This window comes from Bolinopsis microptera, chromosome 11, assembly GCF_026151205.1.
Source record: "Bolinopsis microptera isolate Bmic1 chromosome 11, MBARI_Bmic_1.0, whole genome shotgun sequence".
NCBI lineage: Eukaryota > Metazoa > Ctenophora > Tentaculata > Lobata > Bolinopsidae > Bolinopsis > Bolinopsis microptera.
This window is the reverse complement of record NC_087082.1, coordinates 6,843,701-6,856,536: the sequence shown is the minus strand read 5'-3', so window position 1 is coordinate 6,856,536 and position 12,836 is coordinate 6,843,701. Positions and strand designations below refer to the sequence as shown.

The 12,836-nt window shown below is 36.5% G+C and overlaps 4 protein-coding genes across 5 annotated transcripts in view; 3 read left to right on the top strand and 1 right to left on the bottom strand.

Moving 5' to 3' along the window:
- Nucleotides 1–12,836, bottom strand: part of LOC134823004 (pumilio homolog 2-like) — a 43,295-nt gene that overhangs the window by 29,739 nt on the left and 720 nt on the right. The window lies entirely within an intron of this gene.
- Nucleotides 587–3,851, top strand: LOC134823003 (probable methionine--tRNA ligase, cytoplasmic). The gene has a single exon (XM_063834307.1). It carries the CDS (start codon nt 861–863, stop codon nt 3,723–3,725), a length of 2,865 nt encoding a protein of 954 aa, XP_063690377.1. The 5' UTR covers nt 587–860; the 3' UTR covers nt 3,726–3,851.
- LOC134823785 (uncharacterized) lies at nt 4,069–8,121 on the top strand. 2 transcript variants are annotated; one of them, XM_063835352.1, is made up of 9 exons: nt 4,069–4,194; nt 4,500–4,640; nt 4,854–4,925; nt 5,443–5,541; nt 6,002–6,210; nt 6,335–6,454; nt 6,588–6,705; nt 7,066–7,252; nt 7,463–8,121. In XM_063835352.1, exons 1-9 carry the CDS (start codon nt 4,081–4,083, stop codon nt 7,582–7,584), a joined length of 1,182 nt encoding a protein of 393 aa, XP_063691422.1. In that variant the 5' UTR covers nt 4,069–4,080; the 3' UTR covers nt 7,585–8,121. The 2 variants fall into 2 exon arrangements, with proteins under 2 accessions (XP_063691422.1, XP_063691423.1); XM_063835353.1 differs by lacking the exon at nt 4,854–4,925 and having other exon boundaries at nt 4,084–4,194; nt 7,463–7,608.
- LOC134823404 (neuroguidin-like) lies at nt 9,569–12,722 on the top strand. The gene is made up of 6 exons (XM_063834859.1): nt 9,569–9,651; nt 10,150–10,292; nt 10,643–10,741; nt 10,885–11,041; nt 12,147–12,303; nt 12,447–12,722. The coding sequence occupies exons 1-6, from the start codon at nt 9,579–9,581 to the stop codon at nt 12,652–12,654; spliced, it is 837 nt and encodes a 278-aa protein (XP_063690929.1). The 5' UTR covers nt 9,569–9,578; the 3' UTR covers nt 12,655–12,722.

The following is a 12,836-nucleotide window of genomic DNA, read 5'->3' as shown; positions in this document are numbered from 1 at the left end:
AAAAAGAGACTATTTCAAACGGATCTGTAAATGACAGTCATTTTTGGTATGTTTCGGACGAAGTATTAGGAAAGATTGAGGGATTAAATTATGCTACTAATAAAGAGAAGCACAATGAATATCTTTTGTGTAATCGTCATGTTGCTAAAAAACGCTTCATCAACTGATATAGTAGTGGAAAGTATGTAAATTAGATTCATTTTAACTTGTTAACTTGGTTGTTTAGGCCAATAGATTTAAGATAATTTTTAAACTTTAGTAGATATATTTTTGATGATGTGTGATGATGTTTGTGTCATTATATTTTGATTTCATTTTTATTTTATCATCACACATGTCTACAAAATATCATCACACTATGTGAAAAAATATATAATAAATATTTTCCCACCAACATTAATTATTTATCAAATACAATATTTAAAAAAATTTATTAAAACATTATCCTATTTTAAAAACCTAATCAAACTTCCCAGTGGAATAAAGATTTATAAGTTACTGTAGTCTTTTGATGCCTTCCTTTGATGTGTACCTTCTAAAAAATTTGAGTAAAGTGGAACACAATATATTATGCGCTTTCAGGTAGCTTCGATTCACTTAAAAAAGAAGCAACTGAAACAATCTGAAGTCTATGTACATAGTACACAGACATATCTCCTCTGATGTGAGCCAACAAGTCATCTTAAAGCCAGAGAGTATTTGATCTAGTATAAGTAGTGTAAAGATTCTTCAATTCGAAATGGCTGATCAAGCCCTTCACTGGAGTGAGTAAGCAACACCAATCATCATGTTATTTGATTAAATTTATATTTTAAATATTTATATCATCCAGTAAGTACAATAATCCCATATTTTCAGGTATGATACTGTATGTTGCAAAAGACTGTGAAGATTCCCTTGTAGCGTTTTTAAGCTTCAAGTTGTCTGGTTGTAAAGGGAAAATAGAAACAGTTCCTGCTGATTCTAAGCATATCCCATTTCTGAAGTCTACCAAGCAAGTTCCATCCTTGCAGCTAGAATCTGGTGATTTCCTATTTACCATAGAGTCAGTGCTTCTCTATCTGGTAGGCGAATCCTGCAAAACCGCCTTACAATATCTGGCATCCCCAAAGATTTGCCTTGAAAAACTGAACAAAGAGATTCCATCCAAGTCTTTATTTGGAGAGAATGAAACTATAGGTCAAACAGACATGGTTTTGTGGTCTAAATTGTGCTCCTGTCTTCAAGTGTTAAAAGCTTCCAAAAATCTTTACAGTACCTACCCAAGAGTTGGATTTTGGTTTGATAAAGTTTCCAATAATGAGATGATAACTTCTGCTTCAAAAGAGCTTGGCTATTTGCCTAGCAAAGTTCATCCTCCTAAGCAGGTTAAGGTTGCTATCCAGAAAGAAGTTTTGACCAAAGCTCCACCAAAAAGCAGTAGCAATGCTAACTCCAAGAAACCTGTGACAGATGCAGTTGAAAATTTTTTGCAAGTATCCGTTACTGAAGATCAAAAGAAAACTGCGATTAAGAAATGGGTGGAAGGGTATCCTATTGCCAAGCCAATGAACCACGAAGAGCACCCTAAAAAGCCCATACCAGGAAAGAAAAACAACCTTATCACAAGTGCTTTGCCATATGTAAACAATGTGCCTCATCTTGGAAACATCATCGGTGCTGTTTTGAGTGCTGATTGCTTTGCTAGGTACTGTCGTTTAAAGAATGAAAATACCTTGTACATTTGTGGAACTGACGAATATGGAACTGCAACTGAAACAAAAGCTCTTGCAGAAGGGATGACTCCCAAGCAAATTTGTGACAAATATAATGCTCTTCACCAAGACATTTATTCATGGTTCAACATCAGTTTTGATTTCTTTGGCCGAACGACCACCAAGCAGCAAACTGAGATAGCTCAAGATATTTTCTGGAAGGTACATGACAATGGCTACACAGTTGCCCAAACTGTTGAACAGCTGTACTGCCCTCAGTGTAAAAAGTTTTTAGCTGATAGATTTGTTGAAGGAACCTGTCCTTTCTGTGACTGTGAGGATGCAAGAGGCGACCAATGTGATAAATGTAGTAAACTGATCAACCCCATTGAATTAAAAGATCCAAAGTGTAAGGTCTGCTCTAAATCGCCTGAGGTTAAAACTTCTCGACATCTATTTTTGGACTTGCCAAAGCTTGAAGAGAAAATCAAGAACTTCACTGATGAAAGGGCTGCTAAAAAGACCTACAACAGCACTTCAGTTGCTATCACCAACTCCTGGATTAATACAGGATTGAAACCCAGATGTATTACCAGGGATTTGAAATGGGGAACACCAGTTCCACATGAAGACTACAAGGGTAAGGTATTTTATGTGTGGTTTGATGCTCCAATAGGATACATATCAATTACAGCTAATTACATGAAAGAATGGGAGCTGTGGTGGAAGAATCCTGAAAATGTTACACTTCACCAGTTCATGGCAAAAGATAATGTTCCTTTCCACTCTGTGATTTTCCCTGCTTCCCTAATGGCAACAGGGGAGAATTGGACCATGGTGGAAACCCTGGATGGTATTGACTGGTTACAGTATGAGGGAACTAAATTTTCTAAAAGTCGTGGAACTGGAGTGTTCGGAGACCAGGCTGTAGAAACTGGCATTCCCTGTGATATCTTCCGTTGTTACCTTCTTCTGAACCGTCCTGAAACCAGTGATACCAATTTTGCCTGGGATACTCTAGCTCAAACAAACAACAACATTCTCCTCAATAATCTTGGTAACTTTGTTCTAAGAGCTCTTACATTCTGCAAGACTTCTTTCGGCTCAAGAATTGAAAAGATAAACTTAAATGCTGATGATGAGCATTTTATTGCACTTGTCAATGGACATTTAGCTTCTTACTACAAGAACTTTGATGAAAGAATGATGAGCAGAGCTTTTGAGTGTGTATTTGCTATTTCGAAAATAGGAAACCAATACCTGCAATACAACGCCCCATGGGTTCTTACCAAAGGTAGTGATGCTGACAAAGCACGAGCTGGTTCAGTAATCAGTGTTGCCACCAACGTTGCTGCTCTTCTCTCCGTTATAATATCTCCGTTCATGCCGACCATGTCCAAGGTTCTCCAGGAGCAACTGAACATGCCTGAAGAAAAGAAACTCTTTACCGACTGCTTTGTTCCCCTCTTGAAACCTGGACACACTATTGGAACACCGTTCCCGTTGTTCTCTAAGATGGAGGATGCATCAGTTGCTAGTTTTAAAACAAGGTTTAGTGGTCAAGATAGTAGCTCATCTGGTGCAGCTGCTGCTGCTCCTGTCACTGATGTGGAGTCTATTCAAAGAGAGATAGAGAAACAGGGAAACAAATTAAGAGAGTTAAAATCATCCAAGGCAGCTCCTGATTTGATAAAATCTGAGGTTGCAATATTACTAGATCTGAAAAAGAAGCTACCTGCCGAACTTCAGGAGAAACCATCAAAAGGTAACAAGAAGGGAGCAGCAAAGCCCCAGGCTAAAGCTCAGCCAAAAGTTCAAAATGCACCAAAAGCTAAATTAGAGATAACACCAGAGATTGCTGCTCTCCAAAAAGAAATTGAGGCTCAAGGTTTAAAAGTTCGAGAGCTTAAGGGTAGCGGTGCTGATAAAAGTGCCATTGGTGCTGAAGTCAAAGTGCTGCTGGAGCTGAAGTCGAAACTTCCTGCTGAGTTACAACCACAACCGACTGGAAAGAAAGGCAAAAAGAAATAACTCTTCTTTGATTTAGGATAATTCTTTCGCTTCTTGTTTTTGTCTTGGAGATTGATCTAGTTTTACTATGTAATAGGTTTTATTCATGTACACGGTTTTGCTCATTTTGGTTTTCATCATCTTAAATTCGCATTTAGTTTTACTCCAGCATCTTTAAGAAGTTAAAAACATCTCAAATTTAACCACCATACATTCATTGCTGCCTTGTGTAAAAGTCTGTACAATACCGAGTTCGCACTAATAGTTCGCAAATTAATCTGAAATTAATTCGTAAATTAAAATGTAATAAATGAGAAACAGTGATATTTTCATTAGATCTAACAAATAGCCATTAATGTTACATTTTACAATTAGAATGAGTGGCTGTACAGTTGACTTTCCGATTTACGGCATCACAAGTATTGATAATGTCCGAGTTGCCTTATGTGGGGGTGGTGGCGGAATGAAGTCTGGAGTCCCAAATGTGGTGGTAAGTGACATTTCTTATTCTACCAACTGCTAATAAATGTTATATTTAATATATTTAATATTGGTAATATGACCCTTCAGATTTTAAAACTTGCACTGTGCAGGTATTTCTATATCTTTTTAGCATTGTTAATTATAGAAACGTGTCTAAGTACGTAAATATATTTTCTTCACACATCTGTAAGTTTCGTTAAAATTAAAATTAAGTTCGCTAACATTATACGTTACCCCCAGCTATTGTTATACGTTACCATTGTTTTTACAATAATGAATAAAGCAGCTCTATTAGCCTGTAATGTATTACAGGAAGTGTACGACACACGGGGTAAAGGTATGGTACTCTCATACAGGTATGATTGTGAGAGTGTGGCTCCCACTTGTATTGCAGCTCACCCTGGTGAACCTATCCTCGCTGTGGGGGTGGATCACAACTTACTTATTCTCGAGGTGGGTAACAATGTATGTGGAATATGTGAAAATATGTGAAAATATGTGAAATATGTGAAATATGTGAAATATGTGAAATATGTGGAATTTTCGACGGTAGGTTTAGGTTTAGAGCTGATCCGTTGTTATAGAATTGTCAGACAATGCAAGATATCTTATTATTGTTAATATTGTTATTTATATTACATATTTCTTACGAACGTTTTATTAAAGATCGAGAAGAAACAGAAGCTGAACAAGCAAGTTCCTACGCTAAAGAAAATTTTTGAAAGAGAAGTTGTCAAGGTATGTTTTGAAATTTTATAAAATTTGTTGTCTCTGGATGTCACTATTCAAATAGGTATTTGCGATCTTTTGAATTTCATCAGAAATCAGTCACTCTAACTTTTCAACAGCAGCGAATGCCGCATAGTTCTTTGAGCTCGTTGATACTGTTTCAGTTGTTAACTGTCTCTGATCAAATAGTGAACTGCAAAATTCGTCACGGATGTTAAATTATGGCTTTTTAAAGGATTTTTCTGGCCTCTTTGACTATGTACACTTGTAGTGGCAAGTTCTTATATTTCAAGTTAATTTTACTTTATTCCAATTTATTGTAGTATCTTAAAGTTTAATTTTGTAATTTTTAGTTTATTCAAGTTTATTCTTGACTCTCGCAGTCCCAATGATTTGTATTATAGTGCTTTGCGATAGGTTTAAGTATTTAAGCTGGTTTATTTAACAGAGATAAGCCAAGATAGTCCAAATGAGTCACGTGTCCAAATAAAATTGCACTACATTCTTGTATACAATTATTCGACAGGTTACAAAGAATGCAGAGATAGTGAAATGTGTGACGTTCTGTTGTTTTGGAGAGAAGTTGGTAACAGTGGGGGAGGATCACAGTATAACTATCTGGGAGGTTAGTTTTAATATCTGCTCCACGATGATCATTATCTGTCTGTTGTCCGTTTTTAATTTCAGACATATTTTACATAGTGTGCAGTCTGGGTAAACTTCATGGATATTTCATTACAGAGTTTAAAAGCATTATGTTGGCTTAAATGTACTATTATAATTTTCTTAATTAATTAAACAATTAACTACTACATGTAAAGAAACACCCCTTATACCCCCTGTGCCCCTTATACTCCCTGTGCCCCTTATACCCCCTGTGCCCCTTATACCCCCTGTGCCCCTTATACCCCCTGTGCCCCTTATACCCCCTGTGCCCCTTATACCCCCTGTGCCCCTTATACCCCCTGTACCCCTTATACCCCCTGTGCCCCTTATACCCCCTGTGCCCCTTATACCTCCTGTGCCCCTTATACCCCCTGTGCCCCTTATACCCCCGGTGCCCCCTTATACCCCCTGTGCCCCAGTACCCGAGTATGGTGAAGCGTTGGCGGCTAACCCAGCACCTGAGCGAAGTGACCCAAGTAACAGCTCACACCATGGGGGAGCCGGAGATAGTGACCTCGACCCGGAGCAGCGAGTGTTTTGTGTGGGATGTGGAGACAGGAATGCAGAAGGGACAGCTGAAGTATGCTGGTACCGTGCCTAATGCTAAGTACCGCTACAGGAATATCAGGTGCGTTGCTGGGTGATTTTCCTTAAATTGAGGTTGGAAATTCACACGTGATATATACATTTTATTTACCTTTAATACGAGGAACAACATACCTTCTACATGATAATCAACTGCTCTGTTTCAGGTATGGACCCTTAGGGGAGACCTTCTATTCTGTTATAGTACCAGTAGCTTGGAGCAATAAAACATCCTTCTCTCACCTGGTAAAATACGACACTACCACTACTCCTTGGTCTATCACCAGGTAATCAATTAACTAGATTAAGTTATTAATTAATTAACTAATTGATCTTATCATTTTGAATATTAATTCTTGAAACAGGAGACTCAATCCTTAAAATAGTCCTGGTTTCCTAACAAATGTTAAACCTGACCAGAGAGTACGCAGTAAGAGGTGAGCCTCTATCAGAGCTCGCTATCTCTTCTGACGAGACGTTTGTAGCTACTTCTAGTTCTAACGGGCATGTTTACATATTTGATGCACATACTTTAGGGGTAAGAGGAATTCAGGAATTCGTTTTGTAACTTGTGTTCAACCTTACATGTTTACCATTTGAATGATTCGTAACTTGGAGTTTGTGTCCGTATTATTATATGCGTAATGTTTTAATTATAGTAAGTAATTTTATACTACCCGGTAGATTTAGTAGAAGTAATGAGATTGACTGATGCAACAACAATTGTGCCTGTAACTTGCCTAAATTTATTAATGTAATACGATGAGTGCAAGTGGTTAGTATTATCTCTACCTTAAAAATGTCTTAGTATGCAAAATTAAATCTCCCAAATCTACCTGACTGGAATTCAGTTTATAATACACATATTCCCCTTAGTAACCAATATTCCTATACCCAGCTGAGAAGACGTATATTTGAAGCGCACGGCTTGTTTGTGACAGGACTTTGTTTCACCTCAAGCCACGCAGACGACCAGTTTAAGTTGTTGAGTGTAAGCGCAGATAGGGAGTGTAAAGTGCACAACCCTCACGTGGCTGACCCTGTTAGGTTCCTTAAGGCAGCCCTCATTGTACTGCTCTTTATTGGTTAGTTACGTGCAGTTTTAACAAGGTTGTGAAATGACGTGATATTTTGAGTTTGTTAAAAATAACTCCTTAATTTCCTTATCTGCCGTTAAATGGACCTAAACGCCTTTTTTTAACAGTTGTTCCCGTTTTTATTCACGACGTATTTTAATTCTCACAACCACTCCTCATCTGATAACACGTGTTGTAACCTTATGTTTTTCTTATCAGGTGCCCTATATCTGATATTCTGCTTCCTGAGCTCCTCTGATTTACTGCCACACATTGATGACTTTGATAATGACCCTATCGCTGAGGATCATCATGAACACAGTCATCACAACGAACTGTAGTTGGTTGTGTTACCATGGTTACTTGAGTATTGTATATGGTTACTTATTGCTGAATGCGGTAGTGTTACCATGGTTTTGGTTACTTAATTTAAAACATTTTTACGGTAATACATTGCTGAAGTGTGATTAGCATGGCTTTGATTAGATAAGAACTGTAGTTACTAAGTTTTCCAACAGTTCTATTTGCCAGTGGGTACTCAAGATCTAAAACCAGAATTCTCTATTTATTTATAGTTGTTTTAGTACCTCTGGGTTGATAATACCAAATTAGAACTTTATTGCTAAATTTTGTAGATGTTTTTCCAGCAAGCCTAAATTTTAAATACTTTTGTTTAAGATCTGTTCATTACATGGGTAGATAGCTGAACCTGACTATGATCTTTTTTGTTTTCTTTTATTCCTGATATTAAATAAGAGTGTTAAAGTGTAGATTTAATGATTTTGTAAAGAGTTTTTGAATTTTGATACTTCAGAAATGATTAATTGTTGATGTTATTTATTATTGAATCCAATTTCTGAAACATTTTGCGGAAATTATGTTATGTTTTTTTTCTTGTCGACTACTTTAAATTTGTTCCATGCAAATGGATATTGGATATTATATTCCTTATGCTATTCTTTATTAGTAACATAATTAGTTCCCCCAATTCTTCCTAATGCTTCATTCGGTTCACATTAAAAAATAACTATCATTTCCAAAACGTTTAGAAATAATCTCTTTCTTAAATCCTTCTAATTCAACTTAGAACTGTCTCAGAGTTCTTGGCATCCGGCCAGGGAGTTTGTTCCAATGTAACTCTCTCCGGAAGAAAACAATTCTGGAGATTCTTGATCTTAGTGCCACTCTTAAAACATCTACTGCTTGACACCATAATGATATATGTCTTATCTTTTCGTCTTCGTTTCATGACCGGATGACGGATCTTAACCGAATTATCAGGATTAAACTTCGCCAGTAGTTCGGTCTTTAAGTTACCATGATACTTAATTCCTCGGCAGCTGCATACAATTAAGTAGTTGCCCAGTTCCACTTACAAATTGGATGTGGAAGTGCAACTACCAATTACCAAAATGATTGTACAACATCTGCTCATTCCAAACATGCCCGCTCCATAATCTGGCAAACTGCTAATAATGTTGATAACGTTGATAATGTTGATAATGTTGATAATGTTGATAATGTTGATAATGTTGATAATGTTGATAATGTTGATAATATTGATAATGTTGATAATGTTGATAAGATCATCAGTCACCACGTATACGCCGCTATGCCAGCGTTGTCAAATTAAGGATTTCCACTCGACGTCTGTCTAGAAGAGTACATTAATCAGATGGGTAATATGGACTCTCTCCAGCTCTAAGAATTAAGATGATCTCCCACTTGCATAAGCCGCAACTGGATTCCACAATTGAACACAATAAATGTGGTCTTATCAATGCTTTGCAGATGGATATCAGCACACATTTCTCCCTAATAATCAAATTTCTAACAATCCAACATATCATCTTGTTGTCTTCAGATATCGAAGCTTTAATCTGTTCATTCCAAAGCAAGGAGTTATGGGTTATGTAGAAGTCTTTTTCCTCATTCCTGTACAGATTATTATAGAATGACTCTATTAAAAGAATCACTTGATCTTGGCTTGGGTTATTATTAAAGTCTAAGTGTATAAGTATAACTGTACATTTAGTAGGATCGAACATCAAAAGCTGCTTACTTTCCCACAATTCCAGTTCCTTTAAATCTCTAACTGTAGTGTCATGCTGAGACACATTTCCAATGAGCTTAAGGTCATCAGCAAATAATGTAATTTAATTTTACTCTTAATATTTAATCATTAATATATAGCATATTATATAAATATAATGTTTGATGTACTAAACTTTAAATCATAATCATAATGGTTATTAATTGTAAAATAGTGATAATGGTAATTTGTAAATTTAATGTCCTTATTTGCCGTATTTACCAGTATTTTTTAGATAAGATTATGACAGTGGAAAACACGCCAGATTTACCAGAGTTCTATGAATGCCTTACTTCATTGTCCAAACATTCTAAAGGTAAGAACGATATAATGTCTTAAAATGTTTTATAATTTTGTATTCGTAATTACTAATTATATTTGTTCAGGACGTTACAGAAGGAATTAATTGCATGTAGTCCGAGGATTCCTTACTCTCCTCGCGTTCTAAGATGGCGTTTTTTCATTTCGCATATATAAATTCTCTCTTAACTGACTCTTAATTCTTGGAAATCTTGGATTCTGATATCTCTAAATATTCGAATTCTGAGAATATCAGCCCAAAGTAACTCGAATTAACAACTATTCTGTTATTCTGTTGTAGTGATGTTTCTAACTAGTTTCACAGACGCACAGTGCTGAGGTATAAAATGAAGGTGATAAGGTTACGTAACTTTGTACGTAAAGCTATATTTCAAACAGAGAGAATCAGATAAGCTTGATAAGAGTCAATGTCAACACCTAGACAGTCTCTGTTCAAATACCAAGACTTTTGGGTAATTTTACAAATTGTTATGTAATTGTTATCTTTTATCAGATTTTGATGACGTTGTGGGAAAAGTAAAAGCAATGTTATCAGACTCAACAGTTGATACAAAGAATGGTATTTCGTTGTTGGACCTCAAGAATCATACTGTTCTCAACTACCTTATCAGTTTATTAACCTTAATGCTAAGAAAAGTAAGTTTTATAAGTAAGTTATGTAAGTAAGCATGTCAGTAGTCGATGTCTAGACAGGGTTATATATATTATATATAAAAGTAAGTTTTACTTTGATCTTTTGAATAGATGTCGTGGGTTCTTTACTGTTACTAGAAACCAACTATCGGTAAAGAACCATTTTGTGTTTGGTATAATGACCAAGGAGCTCTATTTTGTCGCTTCTTTATTTAATGGTTAAGTCATTAAATTTGGTCCACCACTGTTACACCAAAATGTTAGCTTATTATATTTGGCTGTGATGAACAGAGCGGTATTTTAGCATTTTCTAATTTTAAAATTTCTCTAAAACTTTTCTAAATTTACCGCAGATTGAAGGTAAAGACATAGAAGAAGTTAGGTGGAACAACATTGTTAACAGAACAGTATTGGAACGAATCAGACCACTCGAAAATAAGCTTCACTATCAAGTATGTTTACACCTTTGGCGAAAATTTGATCACATTTCTTTGAGTCAGCCCGCTTTAGATGTTGATTCATTAACATTATTACATTTAAGTGTTTCTTGTTGCTACAAAAAGGCTTTGTCCAACCAATCTTGCTTCGTTCTCAGATAGAAAAGTTAATGCGAGTGACAACTAATAAGAACGACGCTCTTAATTTCAAACCTGATGTCGGAGACCTGGAGAGTAGTGACGACGAACAAGATAACGATGAAGGAGGGTTGTATAAAGCTCCACGAATCGCTGCTGCTCATTACTATGAACGAGGTAAGTAGAGCAAACGTGTAAAGTATGCCGCACTTTACCGGTCGCAATTTAAAATGTTTGTTATTGTAACGCGCGAGTATGTTTTCACAGAGAAAGGATCACCTTTAGTACTCCTTATGCGCTGCTTGATGCGCGCGCGCTCTATTGCAGCAGCCTGGTTAATAAATAATTTTACGACTTCATGATCATAGTAGTGCATGGCGTCATGAAATGATTAAGGAACCAGGACTGGCCCTGCTCGACTGGCTTTGTGTTTTGCGGAAGAATCTGTCAATTCTTTTTTTGGGAGATTAGGAAGGCCTAGAGTGAACTTATTTTTAGTTTTAAGAAAGGACCTCCACAGTCCACAATATTATGAATTTAAGCATGCATAATTTGTGTGAACTTAATGAAATTAAAGACGTAGCAACGTGCACCAAGTGTTGGGACAATTTGTATCGGTAGAGATTACTGCATTGAGGCATTAATTTATAAATAATTTTTGTGTGTGCGATCTTGTTTAATAATGATAATGATCATTGATCAATCGATCGTATTGAATCGATCGTGAAATCCCGTGATCTAGCAAGCTCCCAATTTTTCATTGGAATAGAAATTCACACTAACTTGACATAACATTTTAAGACGGCAACGTTGTGCGAAAGTCGTATCAGATAACGGAGGTCGCCCTTAACCCTGTGTTTTGCCAGTTTTAAACCGCTGAAGTTGTTGTTTGAGAGCCAGGAAGTTTTAGATTAATGCTGATCGTTTGTTCCACCTGTAAATTTCCAAGGAAATATGACCATGATATGAGCAAATCGTGCGATTTGCAACGCTAATCTGACATTATCAACATTTAGATCTATTTTTGTAAACCTACAAAATTATCGGAAAATCGTCTCTTAATTGTCAATTCCATGTTCGAATTGGCACACACCTGATCATAACTTTCATAGAGTGTTCATTGCATCGTCTTCCTACTTGTCAAGTGTTTCAGTTGACTGTTTATCACTTGCCATTTGACGAGGGGAGGAAACTTAGTTGCTCACATAAGTAGATCTGCTCAAGTTTAAATTACGAGGACACGCCTTAATGCTGTGTTTCGCTGTTATGTTTTGCTTTTCAGAACCACGGGCCAAGCGGGCTAAGACGGAGAACAGCGCTGCTCCTAAACTTGGTAAATCTGTTCTGGAGGATCTGAGGAAGGAGATGAGCTCGGCACCGGAGGTGGTGTCGTACTCAAACTCACAAAAACAGGACAAGGGAGTCCAGGACCGGACCCAGTAAGTGAAATAGGATTAATTTTAATGTTGACCGATCGTTCGCGTTTATGACATGAATATGCTTGTTTTTATATCAAAGTTGTATTTAAGTTTGTATTAGTTTAATTGTGTTTTAATCTTTACTGGTAATATAAACACTACAGGTACGAGGAAGCGAACTTCATGAGAATGAGCCTTAGTAGAGGAGATAAGAAGAAACCTAGGATTCAGTCTGGTTTGAAGAATATCCTGGACTTTGATGATGCTGAAATGTTCAGAAGTGCTGAAGCTGAAAGTAAGGGAAAGAAGGGAAAGAAGGGGATGGCAAAGGGAAAAAAGGGAAAAAAGAACAAGTTCAGAAAAAAGAAATGATGTTATTTTGTCTCGATGAATTTTTAGCTTTGTTTTGCTGTCATTTTTATTTATTTTGTTTTATCTACCCACCATAATCGCCAGTTTTACTCGAGAGTCCAGTTTAATCTCTGCCATTGTATACGAGAAATACAAATTGGGAGTCTAATGAATCATAGTTTGTCGAAATAATCAGTCGTAAT